The sequence below is a fragment of the Penicillium angulare genome, assembly GCF_028827245.1.
Source record: "Penicillium angulare strain IBT 27051 chromosome Unknown utg000002l_segment0_segment0, whole genome shotgun sequence".
Classification (NCBI taxonomy): domain Eukaryota; kingdom Fungi; phylum Ascomycota; class Eurotiomycetes; order Eurotiales; family Aspergillaceae; genus Penicillium; species Penicillium angulare.
The window spans coordinates 837,213-857,251 of record NW_026623161.1 but is presented as its reverse complement, the minus strand read 5'-3'; the positions used below and the strand labels follow the sequence as shown (position 1 = coordinate 857,251).

Here is a 20,039-nt window from a genome sequence, read left to right as displayed (position 1 = left end):
TGTCCATGTCCAGGGATGAACTGATAACCGTCATGGGGTAAAAACTCAGAAATATTCAAGATGAAGAACTTGAATAGAGAAGAATGGATGCGGAGAGAGAAAACAAGGCAAATAAATAGATTCTCATGAGCTTGTTTGTACGGCAATATCCAGTTTATTGGCAAAAACTTGAAATGATTACTTGGTCGCATGTGTGATCGATAACAATTGTGATCTCAACTAAACCGGAGACCTGGATGCAGCAATAGTAGCAAGAAGTAATACTGTCGATCAATCTCAGGCCACACCTGATCACGAGCAGGCTTTTCAAATCTCTAGAGGAATTTGGCAATCAATGCAAGATGGCGGTATGGAGGACTCACAAGACATTAGTAAAGGCTGCATACATAAAGCAATCTACCTACTGCAGTGGGAAAAGCCGCTGTCCAATCAGAAACTTGAATGGGCCGGACGGGTCGTGGAGATACATATATCATCCGCTTTTTTGGATTATTGCATGTTATATAACTGCAGTGTGTGCTGGAAATAGCTTCGAATAACACACTTTTACACTCTTTGGATCTTTTGCTACCATACTGTATTTTCCAGTCCAGTGTCGACAGGAAATAATATAGATGTTTTGGTGGGTCTTTTTCTGTGCATAATTTTGACACAGGCAGGATTCCCCTCTTCACTACAATACTAGCTGTGCCTTACTACCCTACGGTCAGGACCAAACACGACTTGGACTAGCCGCATTCATATTCAAGTTGGTGTCCTGCAGTAGTATAATATAATTCTCACCGCAATGCAATTTATCGTTACTTAGTATATAGTATATTTTTTCGAGTAATCTAAACTTATTAAAAATACCAATAACATTTCCTATCTTGCTATATATTAGCTTTATCTCTACCTCTATTGAAGCCTTTATAACGTATAGTATAGTTGTTAATTGGCATGTACTACGGGTAGTAGTGTGCACGAATCCGATGATATCGCTATGAGCAGGGGAAGAATGCTAGAGGGCAACTATTCACGGATATGTGTGGGCCTGCGGCAGAACCCGTAGCCCGCCGCCCACACCTTAGTCCGCAGGGCTCATGACAATAGTAGGAATACTGAATTTTTTTTATTCTTCTATTCTTTTCTTTTATTATCTGTTTGTAAGGACATGCCGCAGTAGCCGGGTGTGCTACAGGAAAGATAGTACTAAGCATGGTTGGTAGCATAGTATATAGTGGACCTAGGGAGTATCTGGCAGTTGCCAGATACAGTAGTCTTTTGGCTTGATAGCTAAGGGGGTCCCCAGTCCATAGTACTAAGTATCCTTCCTATAATCGTAATATCCTATATACAATCGTAATATTCTACATACAATAATACTACCTATATAATAGTGTTACTAGTAGAGGTCAACTTAAATGACAATCACCTCAAGATGAACTAGAATGTCACAACGCAAATGCTAGTTACTTCAACTCCCGCCGATGCCTCAGGAAATCAATGATGCATCTAACTTAGTAGGTGGCCTGATACCGTAGGCTAACAAATTCCTATTGGCAACAAAGTGCTTGGCAAAGACACATTTGCCCGCGGGAAGCTTGTCCATTACAAACCACGTCAAGGTAGATCACGACGAGCACCTAGGAATCCAGGCAGTAGCGATTCGATTAATCTAATGAATGATTATGGCAATTGCAATGAGATCTGAGCGTCAGCGCCATCGGGATCTGTATACTGTTGACACTTGGAGGTTCTTCACGGGGTAAAAAGGCAGAACGGGCGGGTCAGCAAAGCTTAAACTAAATTTCCTATTCCGATCGCATATTCCGCGGGCCATAGATGATAAGGGCTAGATCGATGAAGAAGAATTAGAGTGCCTGGAATTTAGTTGTTAGTTGAACGATGCCACACTGCGTAGGCAGATCTTTTTCCATCGTTCGTATCGAGCATTGGACTTTTAGTGTATACGTAATCATGATTAGGGCGTGATTTGATGCGAATTGGGAAATGGTTATGGAATGTACCCCGACCGTCCACATCCACACACATTCTCGGAAGGTTGCAGATTGTAATTGCAGAAGGGTAGGTACTTTTGACCCGGTACTTTGGGCGGTTTAGAGAATGTGCTTGGTAGTGCGTTTGAGTCTTCCAGGACTATAAGGTAAATGGGACGCGTAGATAGTAAAACAAGCATTTATACGGAGTAGCAAATAAGAAGATAAGACTGTTAGTAGTCAATTGTAGAGTAGCATTCACGGATAGCAAGCATTATTTTGAGTTTTTAAAAGTTTCCATGTTCAAATGAGACCTGTCGAGTTTTAGGCCAAGCCGGTGGCGGAGTGCAGGTGCAGATGCCAGTTGGCATGGGATCGGCGGAGCACAGTAGTCAGTAGGCAGCCGCGACCACGTAACCCACAGTAATTTAGTCAATCCAGGGAAAGAGAATACGAGGCCGAGCGATCCGGATTTCCGAGCGGCTCTAAATTTCACGTGTGGAACATTTGAAGGTGGAAGGGTGCCAGGGCCCCACTGGGAATAACAGTTCAGTTGATTTTCTCCAGGGGATCGGAGGAACCGAAAGGCCGAGGACTTATTTTTGTACTAATTTTGTACTATTTTTGTACCATCTGATTTTTACGTTGTAAGATGGCCTGTCGTTTATAGTGTGGTGCATGGGATTAACCTGTAGAAGTAGGGAAGTAAAGATGGGAGAAAAGGGAAATATAAGAGGACAGATAAGTTCTTGATCGTCAGCATGAGATATTCTTGGACAACTGCATAGGCAGGCGGATTTTTCTGACTTGCTGACACGGATCTATTGAGCCGCAACAGAGGGGATCCGCGGACCCCGTCCTGGTTTCCAATTTAGGATGCCGCGGATAGGGGAAGATCGTGTAATTTACACTGTGATTACCACATGGGCCCATAATTCCGCCACAGTTCACCCCTAAATCCTCATGAATCCAAGGCTGAGTTTCGTATTTCACTAACCACGCTACATCCAATCATGGTGGAATATTATGTGCTCAGCCATCCACGCGATACCTAGTTGGGTTTAGCGGACTTCGTCTATCAGGCAGACACTCATCCGTCATTCCCTCTTACGCTCTCGCCCTGGCAAAGGTCTCGCTGTCCCCCAAAGGACCCATCTTTTCTCCAGTTTCCAGTTTGCAGTTTCTTTCCCCTTTCAACCTTTTTTTTCCCTCTTCCAGATTATCAACTATTTATCATCTATTGAGATTTACCGATCGCATTTACATATATTGGCACTGCCACAAAGAAAAAAAAAACTTCTTCGCTTTGTGATCCTTTTCTCATCTCATCGTTATCACAACGGATCCACTCGATCGATCTCTTCTGTCAACCGCGTCCATATTGGTGGTGTAACATCATCCTCCAAGGCAGCAAAGCCTCAAGTTCAGCGTCGAGAAATCTGGCTTAGGACACTTGGTTGTGTCTTCTGCTGGTTAGCTGTCGACACTGGGTTGATCTCTTGTTGGTGAAGGGCGTCACAGCATCTCATTTATAGATTCCATACCACCACGCTGGCCATCAAGTCGGTGACTCAAACGCTAGCTTTTATTATATCGTATTAGCTTGATCCATCCTCGTGAGTCATATCGGTGGAACCAATCAACTAGGCTTCAGCGCTGCAGCCTCGGGAGGATTAGGACTAACAATCAAATCCCAAGGTGTCGTCCAGCCCATCATGTCGACTTCCCACGCGGACTCCAGTCGCGTTCATCCCCGCCGCCGGCCGGTCATAAGTGCAGACCTCCCATCTCTAGTTACTGCGGCTGCAGATTCCTCTAAAATGAGCTTGAAAAAGGGAGAGACATTCCACACCCCCACTTCCCCTCCATCAAACGATCGAGGTGATCCTGTCTTGAATATTCGCTCTCTTCCACGTCGCTGCCCTACTTCCCTAGAGGCCATTACTGCCAGTGAAGAGCGTATGACGTCGATTCTGAACCGTCTGACTTTGGACTGCTCAGAGGATTCAAATGAAGAATCATCGGCATCCAAAGAGAAGCCAACATCTGGGAACGTTTCAAACGATCATGCTGATCAAGACCCCTCACCACGTGACTCTCGTCGCCCATCTGTCTCGCAGGGTGTGAAGAAAACACAAGAGCATGGTCATGAGTCTGACAGTGGTCTTGGAACATCTGTGAGCAGTCATGAAGATTCATCCGATGAAAATGAACAAACAGGTAAGATTCTGCCCTCCTTTGCCGCCCTATTGAAAACATGTTCCTATTCGGGAAGCGGCGTCAATGAACCAAACATCGAAGCCATGTCAAAACATGTGAATTCATTGTGGCTATGGCTGCTGGCTGATTGCATTCCTATTTGGGTTGATGGCTATTGTTATCCATTGATCCTCAATAAGATTGATACCCCTCCCATCCCAAATAGGAAAGCAACCATGTTTTAACAACGAAACTAATTCTTTATAGAGCTGCCTACCGCTTCACCGCAGCCCCCAATCTCTGGGTCAACCTCAACTTCAACTTTTGTCGCCGGGTCAACTGAAAAGCGGCAATTATCATTGTCCGCCTGTAAACAAATTGAGAAGTATATGTTGGCACCCATCTTGCGAGAGCCTAAACTTAAACCATTCCACACACTGGTTAAGTCTATTCCCAAACGTATTGTCAACAAACAAATCGTTTGCCTTCGGGACTTGGAGAAAACCCTCCTTTGGCTAGCCCCGGTAAGTCTTCATCTTCCCCTTTTTGGAGTCATGGTGTTTAAGGTGTTACGGTGGGACTTTTTTATAAGGCTTTTTTTTTGCTCATATATTTTGACTTTGGCAGAAGTTCTCGAGTACTCGAAACGCTTACCTCAGCTTTGCGGAATTTACGATTCAGTGTTTGCATACTTCGGCTTCTCATCTCAACGACCGCGACCAGCGGCTTCCAGCTGATCGCCCTTACACTAACGGTTACTTCCTCGATCTTGTTTCCCAGGTTCGACGGTACGCAGCAATGATTCGAGTTTCTCGAGAGCGTGCCCAGGCTAGAGCCGCCGAGGACGCCAAGGATGCTCCCAAAGATGCTCCCACTACCACCAAAGACGACCAATTGTCGCTGATTACAGGCGCTGTCCTCGAGGGTGGTCTATCAAAGGATGGCAAGCCGGCCCAGCTCGTTGTTATGCACGAAGGAAAACGCATATCTATGCTTACCGGTCGTCCTGTAGACGAGACCGATGCCAGCGTTCCGACTTTCAAGCGTCATATCAGCTTCGACGAACGAGTCGACGAAGGCGTCCAGCGTTCCATGGCTCGTCGCAAGAAGAACGCCCCACCGATGGATATCAACCAGAAGTGTGCTCATTGTGACAAAATCTTCAAACGTCCGTGTGACCTGACCAAGCACGAGAAGACTCATTCTCGCCCTTGGAAGTGTACCGACGCCACGTGCAAGTATTACCAGCTTGGCTGGCCCACCGAGAAAGAGCGCGATCGTCATATGAACGACAAGCACTCTGATGCTCCTGCAATGTACAAATGCAACTTCCAGCCTTGCACTTATGCCTCCAAGCGTGAGAGCAACTGCAAGCAACATATGGAGAAGGCCCATGGCTGGGTTTATGTTCGGTCCAAGAACAATGCCCGCGGTGGTAGCAAGCGTGGTTCTTCCATCCAAGCTTCTCGCACTCCTAGCGTCTCTACCCCCGCTTCCAAGTCGATGGGCTTCTCCACGCCTGGCTCAGGTACAGGCCCTAGCCCGTCCCCAAGGCCTTCCCTGTTCCAGGACCCGCCATTCAACTTCAATGACCCTCCTGTGCCTAGCGACGAATACAATCACATCTTTGATGAATCGCCATACTCTGCCTCCAGCGGCATGGCCAGCGACATCATGATGCCATCGCTGAACCTGGATTCTTTCGAGAACCAATTCCAGTCTGGCAATCCCAATGAACTTATTCCCGCTCTTGAAATGCATCGCCAGTCAATGAACACCATGTCGGTTCCATCGGCCAACTCCGTTCCCGACCTTATGAATGTCTCTGGCTCTGCTTACGACGATTCACCCATGGCTGCGCACAGCGACGGTTTCAACTTCGACCTTGAATGGGGTCGTCTCGAGCTTTCCGACGTGGGCAATCAGGAATACACTGCTATGCACATGTCCGACAATGTCTGCAACCAGCCTGGTGCTATGGGCATGGGACATGCTATGAAGGACATTGATGGTCTCTCCCCTCGTGCTCAGGCTAATTTGATGCTGTACTCCCCGGGCTCTGGTATGGAGCATTACGATTATGCCCAGCGTCACCCTCAGGGATCTGACTTCACTCTTTACGGGGAGCAAAATGGCATGAACATGGTCCAAATCCAGCCCCATGTCGCTCAGCACCAGGCCACTCGCCACTTTGCCACTTCCCAGGGAATGTTCCCACCTCTCAATGAACATGACCACGTTCTCCAGGGTATGCAATCTTGGCCCGAGACACACCAGTATGGAAATCAGGATGCCCACGTTTCCAACGGCCTGGACTTGGAGTTCATGAAATAAACAAATTTACTGTCCGAGCTGGTCTTCATGTCAGAAAATTTGCTTTCACTAGGTCAACCTGAGAAGGAAATGTTTTACTTTGAGCGATGTTCCGCAAGCGATACGATGTAATACGTTGCAATTATTCTGCTTTTTATTCATGCCAATCTTTTTTTGTCGGATGGGAAGGTTCGAGGTTGCGAAAGACATTGATGGATTTGTCTACGCCATTCATTTGCTTTATCTAGCACAGTTAGGTCAAAGATTTAACATGAATCAAATTTCACTCTTGACTCTGAAATGATTGGCTTTCGTCCCATCAGCCCATAGGAATGGCAATAGCAATGGCAATAGTCGGTAGATAGTTGATCCTTATGATCAAAACAACATTGAATCAAAGATGTCAATCTCCTCTTCCATTCAAGCCATGGTTCTTCAAGTTTCTGTTCTCCATGTATGTCCCCACTATAGAAAGCCCTGGAGTCCCATCTAGGCAAATGGATAATCTCACCTTATCGCCCGAAACTCCTGCTCGTTTCGATTCGTTATATCTCAAAACTCATTGGCCACCGAATCCCTACATCTCTGAGGCACCAAATATGTCAGCCCTAGTAACCCTCAGCCATGGCGGTTATCCATACCACCATGTATTAGGTCTAGTTTCGCATTGATCCAAGTATGTAAGACTTGGCGAATTACGAATCTTCAACACCAAGAGGCACTTGAACCAATCTATAGGTAGAACAATTTCCTCATAGCCGGATTGCTCACCATGATCTCCACTTCTAATGAAAATAAATGAATCTCATAGGTGCAAGTTGTGGCGATCCCATGCCCGCGCCCGAGCCCATAGGTAGCCCTACGACGCCAACGCCAACGCCATGGAGATCAACCCGGGTGACGACATCACCTCACCACCCGCTTTTCCTAAACTCAACTTACTCAACTCCTTTTCCCCGTTCCCCGTTCCCCGCCAACGTTCTATCTTCTCCCTGCCCACTTACTGGAAGTTCCAAGACTACGCGCAAGTCCCCAATTACTTTTTCGCTTGGCGTGCGACCTTTCTCCATTCATCAGCCTCGTTGGGAAGGCTGATGGGGCTGTGATCGGCTACTATTAATTCTCGGCGTCACCCCAAGAAATTCCATTCCAGGCAGACAAATTTCCCCACTCTCACAACTACATACATACAACATACACATACAGACATATCTGAAGACATTCACGAAGACATTTTCCTGGGCTACGCATACTTATCGTGACTCGCACAATGACAGAGTCTCAGCCCGCATTCCCCGGCGATCAGGGCGGAGAGCTGTCTCAAGCTGTCGCCCCGCCTCCAGGACAGATCCTGACTGGCAAACAAGAGCACTGTAAGCTGATGTCTGCTTTTCTTTTTTCTTGCTCCGATCCATGCTATGCGCAGCGTCATGAATTATATTATATTATATTATCTTCTTTCGGGACGTATACTAATACCCTTAAGACTTGAAACGAGAACTCATTGCCCGACAAGTTCGCGGAGAAATCTCCGAGCTCAACTCCCCCACCGCACTGCAACGTTTCGGCGCCCCCTTTCGATCGGATTTCGGTGAAGTCGCGCCCGTTGACTCGGAACTTCCTATTCTTCGTTATATCTTTGTGCATCATGTTCGCAATTTCCCTTTTCTCGATCAAGCGCAGGAGAAACAGTTCTGGCAGGACAAATTACAAGTGGTGAGTATTCTCCTGTTGCTTTTCGCTTATCGCTTATCGCGCGACAAAGACGGAAGAATCAGAATATGAGAATTATGCTGACATATGCTGTTGTATAGTTCCTCGAATCATTCGCGAATAAACATGTCTCGTCATCGGAGGATAGATTGGAGGAAACAAAGCGTCGGAAACTGGCAAGGAAATGTGAGAAGCTTGTTGAGCTGATGATGGTCTCGGGTGTACCGACTGCGTCGGGATATGAAGAGCGCATTCAGTTCTCTGAGATGGAGGTTGTGGAGCGTGGCGCGAATGAGAAGGGCCTTCTTGTCAATATGCCCGAGGGCCACGCGATCAATACCTGGGATGTAAATGTTGCTGCTGTTCGAGTTACTTCTGTAAAGCGGACTGTTCGATACCATCCTCATGCGGTAAGCTATGCTATCCTTTTTATGATTCGTCTTAAAGGAGGACAGTTACTAACGATTGCCTTCGCAGGAATTCCTTTTGCGAGTTCGTCGGGATGAGAAGGACGAGTTCCATGTCGGTAGAAGATATGGTGAATTCGTCAAGCTTCACCGAAGACTTCGAACTGAGTTCCCGGGCAAACATTTACCTCCTTTGCCCCGGAAGAACAAGTCATCAACTACATCTAGCTGGTTCGGCTCCTCAGCTGACGATGATGCTTCTTCTGTTTCTTCTCTCTCAACTCAGGATGCCAGTATGCCTGAGGATGGAAATGGGTCCTCGGGACGAACATTGGCGCCCGGTGGAACTCACAAGCGATCGCCTTCTCAAGGATCTTTCCGATCTGCAAAGTCAGGTCGTGTATCTACTAATGTCTCCAGGGAGACTGTTCTCTATCGCGAGGAGCAGCGTGTGTCACTTCGCGCATTCCTTCGCACCTTGTTACAGAACAAGCGCATTGCCGAGTCGAAATCAGTAGAGGAGTTCCTAACAGCGGGACCGATCAAGCTGAACGAAGAGGAATTGCTCGATGTCCAGAAACGGAAAGATATGGATGCTGTAAGAATCGAAGAACAGAAGCGATTCTACGAGATTGCTAGGCAGCGAGCTGCAGAACTGGACGTTTACATGGAGAAGTTCCGAAGGGACATTGTGGAGAGCAGTAAGTATGCTCCTATCATCCCATCTTGACACCGATTAACCCCGAGATAGATGGTCTTACAAAGCTGTTTGCGGAGATCCGCGAGAAACCCTCCATCGAAGAGTTGAGCCCTCAATATCAGAAGTTTGCCGAATGGCTTCGTATCGAAGTCGCAGCAACTGTATATCACATATTCCTTGCTGAAGATAATTCCCCAGAACTCTTTGCACAAGCCAAGAGAATCCATGGACTTGTTCCATATACCCTGCTGAAGAACGTGATTCGTATCGCCAACCCTGCTGCCGTCATGTCAGGTGTTCTCGACCTCTTCCTAGCACAACCATTCGGATCCAGATCCCTGCTGCAACGGATGTTCTCCTTGACTTTGAATGAAAGCATCAAAGACTTCCAAAAGAATATTGCTTCCGTGACAGCTAAAGTGGAAGATCAGGTTCTTGCTCAGAAACTAAAGAGTTTCGTCGAAGCTGATGAAACGATTAAGAATGAGATTCGCGAAGAGGCAGAGACTGAAGATGTAGACATCATCGTCGCTATTCTTCGCTCGGAATTGATCGCACCTGAGCTCACTCCGGAGCAGATTGAAAAGGTTTTCAACGGGTGGGTCGCCTGGAACTATGCCGTGGATAATGTGGATCTGGAAATGCAACAAGGTGCCCAGTGGTTCGCAAACATGAAGCAATTACTCAAGCTGTTCACCCGCCAACGCGACAAGGCAATGATGCTCGGCATTATCGAAGAGCCCACCACATTGCAACTCTTCCGCGATCTTTTTACAATCTTCTATGAGCCGCTCGTCCGAGTCTACAAGTCCGCCAATGTATACAGCAGTGTTACAGACTTTGCACAATTTGCAGACGACGCTATCGCCGTCATTGAGAGTGCCCAGCGCCAAGATGCCTCTGCTGATCCTAATCAGACAGTGCAGTCATTTATTGACCTTTGTGCTCGTCACCAAGATAACTTCTACAAGTTCATCCACGAGGTACATCTTCATGACAACGGACTCTTCCAGTCCCTTATGACATGGGTTGAGGGGATTCTTGATTTCCTGCGCAAGGGACCCCAGGGCGGTAAACTGGACATGAATGCCATGTTCCAAGGCGCTGTGGGTGTCGACCAGGTTGATAAAGATCTTGCTCTGACCGAGATAAATGCATTGATCAAATGGCACGAGGACCGAAAGCGTTGGCACTTGAATAAGACTCGCCAGAAGATGGCTGCGGAGGGCACAACGGACACGATCCCTGGCTCTGCTACCTTCAAGGGAAGCGACTTTGGTCTTGACGAGGTATGTTTTAGAAATATGTTTTTCTTTTTTAATCCCGTTCACTCTCATTTAGTGTTCAACGAGTCAATCTAACAATTCTTTAGGGCGATTTGGAAGATCTCACCATCTCAGATGAGGCATCTGACTCAGAAGACGAAGCTACAGAGGATGACGAAGAGGATGATCCTATTGCCACAGAACGTCGCCGACGAGCCAAAAAACAAGACCAGCTTCGACGCACAGCCGGCGAACCCGAGAAGCCCGAAGTGCAAGAAATTCTCAAACTCGGCGATCCATTCGTTGTCATGCTCCGCCACACACTTGCCGACTAAACATCCCGATAAAGGAGTCCATGCATAGCTTTCATACCTATAATCAAGACCGACCATCTCAACAACCTCGTTGCTATTCTCAATCCTGTATTCAATACCAACACCAACAAATGGGATATTGCTATTCTCGCTAGTATTCTCCACGATTGTTACCTTGATACCTTGATACCTTGATACCACTGGAGCCATGACCATAGATAGACAAGACAGCCCTATCCCTATTCCATTACATAGATCCAATAGGATTGGCTAAATATAAACCGAACAATGTGCAACTATACCTATACATCTATACACCCCTCTCAAGCTCTCAATCTCGTAGCTACAAGTGAAAAACCAAGTTCATCCGCGATCCCCAACGGCGTCTGACCCTCCGCATTCCCAAGAGAATCATCGATCCCCTCAGCCTCCAACAACGCATTGACATTCTCCAAAATCCCCAACGAAGCAGCCTTAAACAACGCCGTTTCCCCATTCTGATCCCTAGCATTAGGATCCGGCCTCCTCCTGGTCCTACCACCACCACCACCATTATCACTATGATCCCCCCCAACCAACCTCCTAATAACATCCCCATTCTCCCTCGTCGCAGCCTCACTCAACGGCGTCGTCCCATGAACATCAACCAATTCCAAATCCACCCTCTCAGAAGAAACCAAAACATCAACAACATCCACCCTCCCCTCCTTAACAGCAACAAACAACGGACTCTGATGCAGCCACCCATCTCTAAGATTCGGATCCGTCTTCTCCCAACCTATCAAAAACCTAACAACATCCACCTGTTCTCTATCCGCCGCTATTGAAAACGCACCCCTCCCATACCCATTCGTGCCCCCATTCGGATCAAGCTTGTTTCCAAAAAACTCAACTAAATACCGAACAATCTCCAATTGTCCCATTATAGCCGCGTAAAAGAATACATGTTGTACGTGACTTTCGGAAGAATCTTCATCGAGTATTAGTCGTAGATGAGCTGCGAAGAGTAAATCCACGTCCTTCTCGGCTTCTCGTTCCCGGGATGCTATTGATAGCGCGGTTGCGCCTTGGCGATTTGGAATTCGGGGATCAGCACGTCCACTGCCGACTAGGAGTGAGACCATGTCCCAGTTACTTGCGTTGGCGGCGAGTAATAGTGCCGTGTCCCCGTTTCTATCTTGTAGGTTTACATCAACTCGTTCGTCGAGTATGAGGGCCCGAACGATAGGATGATGGCGTTGTTTGACGGCCCATGAAATGGGGGGTCGGATGTGTTTTATATCTCGAGCGTTTGGGTTCAAATTTATATCATCGTTTTGAAGGAGGAGGGATAGGACTTCTGTACAGCCGTGGTATGCTGCGATGAGAAGGGGAGTGCAGCCCTTTATTGTCTTTTCTTCGTCTGTTATGGCTTGGGTATCTGCGCCTGCGGCTAGGGAGAGACGAGCTGTGTTTGTGAAGTTGTGTTTTGCGGCCCAGTGCAGGGCTGAGGACGAGGGGGATTGTGTTGCGTTTCGGCGGTAGAGGGTCATTGTCAGGAGGGTGTGGAGGGGTGAGTTTGTTTGGGAGAGGGCGTTTAGGTCTCGTATTGTGTGGAGGAAGGTTGAGATGTGGATTACGAGTTCTTTTGGTAGGTTCATCAGGGATGCTGGTGTTTGTCTTTGTTGGGACATTATGCGTTCTTGGATGGCTTTTTTTGCCGGTGGGATGTTGGTGTTGGTATTCGTTTGGATTGATGGCATAGAGCTGGTATTCGGGTGATGGATTGCATTTGTATGTTGTGTCGCAGGAATTATACGTCTGCAACAATTTCTTGCGTTGTTGGGATCCAGCGACAGCGACAGCTTTTTTCTTTTTCGTTGCGATAGTGGATGTGGAGTTTGATATGACGACATTGGGCTTTCGGGGGCTAAGCAAGTGTAAACTTTCCTTTCGGGAGCTAGGATGCGGCGTTCATTGTGGATTTCTTCCTTTGAGCTTGACAGGCTGTATGACTGGGCTCTTTGGACATGAATAAGAACAGAATCAAATAGATGAAAGAAGTAAAATCTTTGAAAGGATGATCATGTCGTAGGGCGCGGGATTCAAAGACAAAATGCGGGGAATTGTCTCACTCAAAGTGGCGCAACTGATAAGATAAGAGTCTCCATGGCGACACATTGCTAACTTCAACTTCAACTTCATTTTCCTCTGTACTCGCTAGACGTTCATGACTGTACGATACAATGCATTCTGTTTCAAAAGTACCACCCATCTCGCCTCGTACATCCACCCGATTGAATGGTCTCCTCAAAGACAATGAGTGGTACTGTAACTGCGATCCCCGAGATCGATGTATCCGATTACAAGTCAAGAAGGAGGGTCCCAACAAGGGACGATGGTGTAAGTATGAATGCAAAAGAATGCGAAAAGATTTCTTACTTACATTCTACGCTATCGATGTTAGTTTACAAATGCCCAAAGCCATGGGACAATCGGTGTTCATTGTTTTTATGGCAGGAAGACGCCGAACCCAGGGAAAGAGAAGTCGAGAAAGCCAACTCCACTTCTGAGCTAGACCCTCGCACTCAAACCCAAACACCTACCAAATCCTTCCAATACACTCCAAATGGCCACGGCCTACTCACTCCACAAACAGAGCGCAGAAACATAGATACCACAACTGCAACCAAAACCAACAGATCCTCACGACCCCCCTCCACTCCACTAAGCGCAAAGGCCCGAATGATGGCAGAAGACACCGATGAATTCAGCTGGGACCTCGACTCAGAAGACAACGACGAGCTAACACAGGCGCTCTCTCAATCTCACCCCAACGAAGAACAATTCATCTCGCAACCAAATTTCCGCGCAAACCCAGACACACCGAACAAAACACCTCGAACGCCAAAGACACCATCCCCAGGCAAACGCAAGCTATCAGACTACGCATATGACCAATCCTACTCTACAAGCGGCTCATCTATACTCGCAACACCAAACTCCTCTCACTCCTTCTCTTTCTCATCGCGCATTCCGCCCGCGTCGGCTGAAGTCTGCATGACGCCTACACCGACAAAGTATCGGGAGGGGGATGTATTGAGTGCTGACTCAAGATCTGATTCGTCGGAGCTGGCGCAGGAGCTGCTCGCTATATTGGATAATCATGACGTTGTTATTCCGAATGCTGCGAAGAATGAGGTTGTTTCGTGGGTTAATCAGGAGGATAAGAAGTATAAGGGGGCTGTTAGGGCGAGGGATATGCTGAGGGGGGCTGTGAAGAAGAAGGATGAGGAGATTATGAGGTTAAAGGAGAAGATTACGAATTTGAGGGCTCAGACTGAGTTGGATAATTCTATGATTGAGTCTTGAGATGTTGTGGGGGAATGTGATTGTGGTGTTTCCCGGGTGCGATTGGGGATACTGGTTTTTGCTTACATTTTATGATTTAACGACTGTCAATTTTGTTGTTAGCACATGAATAAAGCTTTCTTCATGTTAAGCCTAGCGCATCTGGACCTTTTTTTTTGTGATCTGGTACATGCAATAGCGTACCACGCTCAAGTTCATGAGTTTAACCCTACAAATCTTATTCCTTTGTTTATTCATATGAAAAGATACCATATGATGTAAGATGTTCGTATTATGCATTGAAGGAAAGATACGCGAGCGAAAAATGTTACGGGAGAGACATTGGGAAATTTCACTCATTCTGTTGTGACAGGCACGCGGCGGACTGTTATAGTTCAAGTTGAGCGTGGGTACCCACCATAGGTCCGAAAGCTGAGCGTAGGTACGGAATAGAAGACAATATCGGGTTCTAGTTGTGCGTATGTCTGATTTAGTTTTCCGTATTCACACCTACACACAACATTCAATCTTTCTCTTGCCTGTGACCGAGATTCTTCAAACTATTGTCAATAAGATGGGCTACCGTGGCTGGATGAGTATGGAGACCTTTGGTCGGGAGTTATTCGACGAGGATCATTCAATCCCGCTTCAGTGTGCGGAGCGAGCGAAACTTGCATGAGAGACAGTGCGTAAAGAGTTGAAACTTGAATAAAAATAGATATTTGTCCCCTTCATTTAAATTATCAAACCATTTCCTCATCCAGGTTACCTATTAAAATGTTTTGTTCATTACCCCGAATATTCCCATAATCTCGGCGACTTTTCAACTTGATTATTATTAAAACTAGCAGAAGGATCAACTCCGCTGATTAATGCTTGATAAACCAACCATTTTAGAGGTAACTATCCTCGCGTCCTCATAAATATGAACCAATGGAGCTTTATAAATGCATTGATATAATTGACAGCTATCCCTATCTGTTTGCTTTTAAAACTATCATTCTATGGCATTAGCGTCAACCATATCCATCCATCACTCCATCTTATCTTGGCTTCATCCAATCCTATCAGTTGCAAGCAAATATGACCTCCAAACATGTTGCTCTGGCTGGCGCGACAGGAAACCTTGGCATCCCCATCCTAAGCGCCCTCCTACAAGCAAACTACAACGTCACGGCCCTCTCCAGAATTGGCGGCAATTCCTTAAAGCTCCCAAAACACCGCAACCTCATCCTCAAAGAAGTCGATTTCACATCCACCCAGTCCCTAAAAAATGCACTCCAACAAACCAACCCCGAGGTAGTCATATCCTGCCTCGCCACATCAGCAATCGGTGCTCAGAATCCTCTCATCGACGCCTCCGTCTCCGCAGGCGTAAAGCGATTCATCCCCGCAGAATTCGGCATGGACTCCCAAAATCCACTAGCAATGGAGCTCCCCGTCTGCGCACCAAAAGTCGCAACGCAAAAATATCTTCTTTCGAAGAGTCATGATAACCCCCACTTCACATTTACGGGTATTGCCAATGGCTTGTTCTTGGATTGGTGTCTTGAAGCTGGGATTATTCTGGATTTGTCGCGACATGCCGCTACATTGTATAATGGGGGTGATGTGAGATTTAGTACGACTCTGTTGGTGGATGTGGCGAAGGCTGTGTTGGGTGTTATTGAGAATCAGGATGAGACTGTGAATCGTGTTGTTTATGTTCAGTCGGCGGTTGTTACGCAGAATGAGTTGATTGGATATGCTAAGGAGAAGGATGGGGTTGAGTGGGAGGTTGTTAGTAAGGATACTGAGGAACTTAGGCGGGAAAGTCTTGAGGAGTGGGATAAGGGATCTGGGGGAGATGCAGATGGGGCGACTTTGGGTTTTTGTATTGTTGGGTCTTGGACGGAGGATTATGGGTGTGATTTTTCAAGTCATTTGGATAATGAGTTGTTGGCTATTGAGCAGCTTAAGGAAGGTCATTTGAGAAGAATAGTGGAAGGCTTGTTGTAAAATTTGTGTTACGGTTTATGCTTACTCCTAGTTATCATTTTACTCATTACACAACTCCAGAATCTCATTTTCAAACTACATTTCCTCATATTTGATTTTATACTTCATTCTCTCTTCCAACCAATCATCATCCACCAAAAAGCTGCCGCACCTCACGTGCCCGATAAGGAATCTAATCCACTATCAACGCTTGACACATTTTCCAACACGCCGCCAACCTCGAGGTCAATCTCAACTTGTGCACAGGCCACTCGCCTCCTTTCAATGGAGTCTGTCAACGACACACGCTCGCAGTCCTCCCGCGAGCTCCCCGCCATGTTCCGCCCACCCGTCAATCGCGCAATGCGCACGCTCGACCGGTCCTTCTTCCGCAAGACCGTACCACTCGCCGCCGCGAAGGTCTTCAAGGATAAAGACATTTCGGTCGTGCGTGCGGCTCTATTCAAGAGTCATGATCTGCTGACTGTACCGCGACTTAGCAATGTGCGCCAGGTTACGGATAAGGATGGGGTTTTTAGGGCGCTTTTGTTGCGGGAAGACATGAAGGCTGATGGTGTGTGAATGCGATCGAGAGCTGCGGAACTGTCGCTGGGTTGGATGGGCGATGCTAATGCTGTTTGATGCGCTTAGACAAGACTACTTGGTCGCCTATTATTACCGAGCTTACGGAGAAGGGAACTGCTGCTGTTACATCTTATGAGGTGGATTTGGAATATGACTATTGGTCCTATGGTATGGCATGACATACATATTTACTTTTTATTGAGTTGGTATCGGTTCTAACTGCTATTGTCAGCCGATATTATCAGTTCTATTCTACCAGAGGACGACACGCTGGAAATTCCTCAGGGATTCACACAAGTGGGGCACGTTGGTAGGTTTCTGCCCAACAGTACCAAATGCGACAGACGCCATACTAACTGAACCAGCGCATCTCAACCTCCGCGAACAATTCTACCCATATAAATACCTCATTGCGCAGATCCTTAAAGACAAGAACTCCAGTATCCGCACCGTGATCAACAAGCTCGAAGATGTTGGCTCGCACAGCGAGTTCCGTACATTCCCCTTCGAAATCCTCGCCGGTGAAAACGATCTGAACGTTATCCAACATGAACAAGATTGTGAATTCCACTTCGACTATGCGCGCGTATACTGGAATAGCCGTCTCGAAACCGAGCACCGTCGACTAGTCGAGAAGTTCCAGGCCGGCCAAATGGTCTGCGACGTCATGGCTGGCGTTGGTCCATTCGCTGTTCCAGCTGGTAAACGAAAGATTTTCGTATGGGCTAATGACCTGAACCCACACGGTTATGAAGTGATGCAAGATGCCATTCCGCGAAACAGGGTACAGGACTTTGTCACTGCTTTTAACCAGGACGGTCGGGAATTTATCAAATCCTCCGCGAAGGATCTTCTCCAATCGGAACCCGTCACTGTCAACATCTTTCCTAAGACTAAGCGACGAGGAGACAGCAAGCGCAAAGCTACGGAGCCTCAGAGTTCAGCTCCTGCTGCTCCTCCAGCTCCTCCAGTGCCTAGTGAAACGTATACCCGTCCGACTATTTTCGACCACTACGTGATGAACCTGCCTGCCAATGCTATTGAATTCCTTGACGCTTTCCAGGGTGTCTATGCGGGACATGAATCGCTCTTCGCGCCCTATACTTCTCAGGCCCTTCCTATGGTTCACGTTTACTGTTTCTCGGGCCACTCTGAGAACGAGGTAGATGACCACGTTGATATCTGCCAGCGAGTGTCTGAGCGTATTGGATATACTATTACTCCCGAAGACCGAGCTGGAGGAAGTGGAAACTCTGCTATCGAGTTGGCTATTCACAATGTCCGCCTGGTCAGCCCCAACAAGCAAATGTTCTGCGCTAGTTTCCGTCTACCGGGAGAAGTTGCCTTCCGAAAAGTATAGAGTTGGACAGATAGATGCATATTATGAGGCGTTCAGTGATGTAAAAATGGAGATAGATCAAATAGTCAATCGATACCCTACTCACCAAGCAAATAGACCTTTCATTAAAATAAAATAAAATTCCTTGTCTACAAAATTAGAGATAAGATGCGTCCTAATCCGGGCTACTGTATACTCCCATAATTAGGAATGATTAGCGGTGGAATGATACACCGCCTTGTTCTGCCGGCGGGAAATCTGCAGTTTCATCGCGTTTCAGCTGTCCAAGGACGTATAGCTTCAACGCCCGCACCTCACATCTCCCGGCCGGCCCCGCGCGATCATCGACCTCCTCGACACCATATTCAACTAATTGAGTTCTCGAGCTCTCCATCCACAGCTCTCACCATCGATATGAGCGTCCAGCTGCCCCCAGCTACATACCGGCAGCGTGCCGTGCCTCAAGGCGAATTAGAGGCTGCATCCACATTGAAGCTGGGCGCCGACCAGCACACTCACACCCTCTCACTATCCGAAGCGCGACTCGTTATCCACAAAGTGCTTGAGAATAAGCGACGCGGGGGAAACAAGTACGAGGAGCCAGAGTATGTATGATGAGCTGGAACTCGGACCAGAAAGAAAGAGAAAGACATTAATGATGGGGTCTGATTTGTGTTCTGTGTAGGAATTTAACCAAGACGCTTCTCTATCTGGATGTGTTTGCGCGGTTCAAGGATGAAGAGAATATTAAGGCTGTGGAGCGATTATTGAATTCGCATACGGAGTTGGAGATGTTTGAGCGGTCACAACTTGGTGAGTATAAACAACAGTGACAAGATATCATGATACGAGAATTCTTGCCATTCATTTCCCTCTGCCACCTGGGCACTTTGATATCACATGCTACCTACTATTTATATGCATATCCCTCAAACTCAAACTGACCAGACTATTGTTTCATAGGAAGTCTGTGCTGTGACAATGCGGAGGAAGCCAAGTCTCTTATCCCCAGTCTCCAAAATAAAATCTCCGACAGTGACTTGCAAGAGTTACTTGATGAGCTCACCAAGCTGCGTAACTTCACCGAGTAAGCAGTGACAAAACGAGTTGGGTAAAGGGAATATTTGAAGGGAAATAGTGTGCTTCGTACCGAGGCAGCTGGGGGGAAGTGAAATTGATTGCATTGGGTTTACTGTTAGGTAAGAGCCGGAGGAGAGTTGACCGCCTCTAACGGGATTACCAAAAGAGAAGAGCAGCAAACTGAAATTTGGGTGACGATGGGGTTAGGTTACCAGCAAGGCGTTGGGCGTTTTTTAGGGGATTTTCCGGGATCGAGAGCATAGCTTACACCCATACATAGAAGAAAGAAAAATGCTTATTGTATAGCCATTGCAAGCAAAGTCCGATATTTCCGAAGTGATCTTCCGAGTTTTTCCATCCTTCAGGGTACTGCAGTATAGTGTACGCTGTGGAGGTCTGGGGTTGCCACCGGGTTAGTCTTTTAGAGGAAGACCTCACATGTCCGGGGATCGTTTTGCCATCTCCGTTTGGTGTTTTTTGTGGGGCGTCACCAGTTAAACTCATCAACAGTCATCAAGGCAGTTAGTCGCAGCCCGTTAGCCGTGGTTGTGCTCCGTTCGCTTCTTGCCTGTTTGGGATCTTCCCTGCAACCCCACACTTCATCGTGGGATGTGATTGGCTCCTTTATATGACTGTTATCATGGGCTTCTGATTGGTCGGGGGTCAGTCATTGCTTATGAATAAGCAATATTATTCGTAGCCAGTGATTCGGGACAGAACGGGGATGAACGGGGATGAAACGGGCACGATAGCTCGTCAGGGAGTCCTTAGCTTCTTAAATGTTGTATATTTTTTTGACCAGGTAATTGTCACGTAGTTCTCCCATAGTCAATTCCCT

The 20,039-nt window shown here is 47.1% G+C and overlaps 7 protein-coding genes across 7 annotated transcripts; 6 read left to right on the top strand and 1 right to left on the bottom strand.

Annotated features, from left to right (window-relative positions):
• Nucleotides 1-3,694: 3,694 nt before the first annotated feature.
• Nucleotides 3,695-6,512, top strand: ace1 (putative C2H2 transcription factor (Ace1); the record flags this gene model as incomplete). The annotated part of the gene is made up of 3 exons (XM_056917995.1): nucleotides 3,695-4,199; nucleotides 4,446-4,702; nucleotides 4,806-6,512. The coding sequence occupies 3 exons, from the start codon at nucleotides 3,695-3,697 to the stop codon at nucleotides 6,510-6,512; spliced, it is 2,469 nt and encodes an 822-aa protein (XP_056783606.1).
• A 1,249-nt stretch (nucleotides 6,513-7,761) lies between these two features.
• N7478_001780 (PX domain-containing protein) lies at nucleotides 7,762-10,911 on the top strand (the record flags this gene model as incomplete). Its single annotated transcript, XM_056917994.1, has 6 exons — nucleotides 7,762-7,864; nucleotides 7,978-8,207; nucleotides 8,306-8,614; nucleotides 8,682-9,312; nucleotides 9,363-10,600; nucleotides 10,684-10,911. The coding sequence occupies 6 exons, from the start codon at nucleotides 7,762-7,764 to the stop codon at nucleotides 10,909-10,911; spliced, it is 2,739 nt and encodes a 912-aa protein (XP_056783605.1).
• Nucleotides 10,912-11,213: 302 nt separating this feature from the next.
• N7478_001779 (ankyrin repeat domain-containing protein) lies at nucleotides 11,214-12,563 on the bottom strand (the record flags this gene model as incomplete). Its single annotated transcript, XM_056917993.1, has 1 exon — nucleotides 11,214-12,563. One exon carries the CDS (start codon nucleotides 12,561-12,563, stop codon nucleotides 11,214-11,216), a length of 1,350 nt encoding a protein of 449 aa, XP_056783604.1.
• A 552-nt stretch (nucleotides 12,564-13,115) lies between these two features.
• Nucleotides 13,116-14,241, top strand: N7478_001778 (uncharacterized protein; the record flags this gene model as incomplete). Its single annotated transcript, XM_056917992.1, has 2 exons — nucleotides 13,116-13,272; nucleotides 13,337-14,241. The coding sequence occupies 2 exons, from the start codon at nucleotides 13,116-13,118 to the stop codon at nucleotides 14,239-14,241; spliced, it is 1,062 nt and encodes a 353-aa protein (XP_056783603.1).
• A 1,062-nt stretch (nucleotides 14,242-15,303) lies between these two features.
• N7478_001777 (aromatic alcohol reductase) lies at nucleotides 15,304-16,218 on the top strand (the record flags this gene model as incomplete). Its single annotated transcript, XM_056917991.1, has 1 exon — nucleotides 15,304-16,218. One exon carries the CDS (start codon nucleotides 15,304-15,306, stop codon nucleotides 16,216-16,218), a length of 915 nt encoding a protein of 304 aa, XP_056783602.1.
• Nucleotides 16,219-16,482: 264 nt separating this feature from the next.
• Nucleotides 16,483-18,142, top strand: trm5 (tRNA (guanine) methyltransferase; the record flags this gene model as incomplete). The annotated part of the gene is made up of 4 exons (XM_056917990.1): nucleotides 16,483-16,771; nucleotides 16,849-16,950; nucleotides 17,015-17,092; nucleotides 17,148-18,142. 4 exons carry the CDS (start codon nucleotides 16,483-16,485, stop codon nucleotides 18,140-18,142), a joined length of 1,464 nt encoding a protein of 487 aa, XP_056783601.1.
• Nucleotides 18,143-18,535: 393 nt separating this feature from the next.
• N7478_001775 (DNA-directed RNA polymerase II subunit RPB4) lies at nucleotides 18,536-19,212 on the top strand (the record flags this gene model as incomplete). Its single annotated transcript, XM_056917989.1, has 3 exons — nucleotides 18,536-18,726; nucleotides 18,807-18,934; nucleotides 19,085-19,212. 3 exons carry the CDS (start codon nucleotides 18,536-18,538, stop codon nucleotides 19,210-19,212), a joined length of 447 nt encoding a protein of 148 aa, XP_056783600.1.
• Between the last annotated feature and the right edge of the window lie 827 nt (nucleotides 19,213-20,039).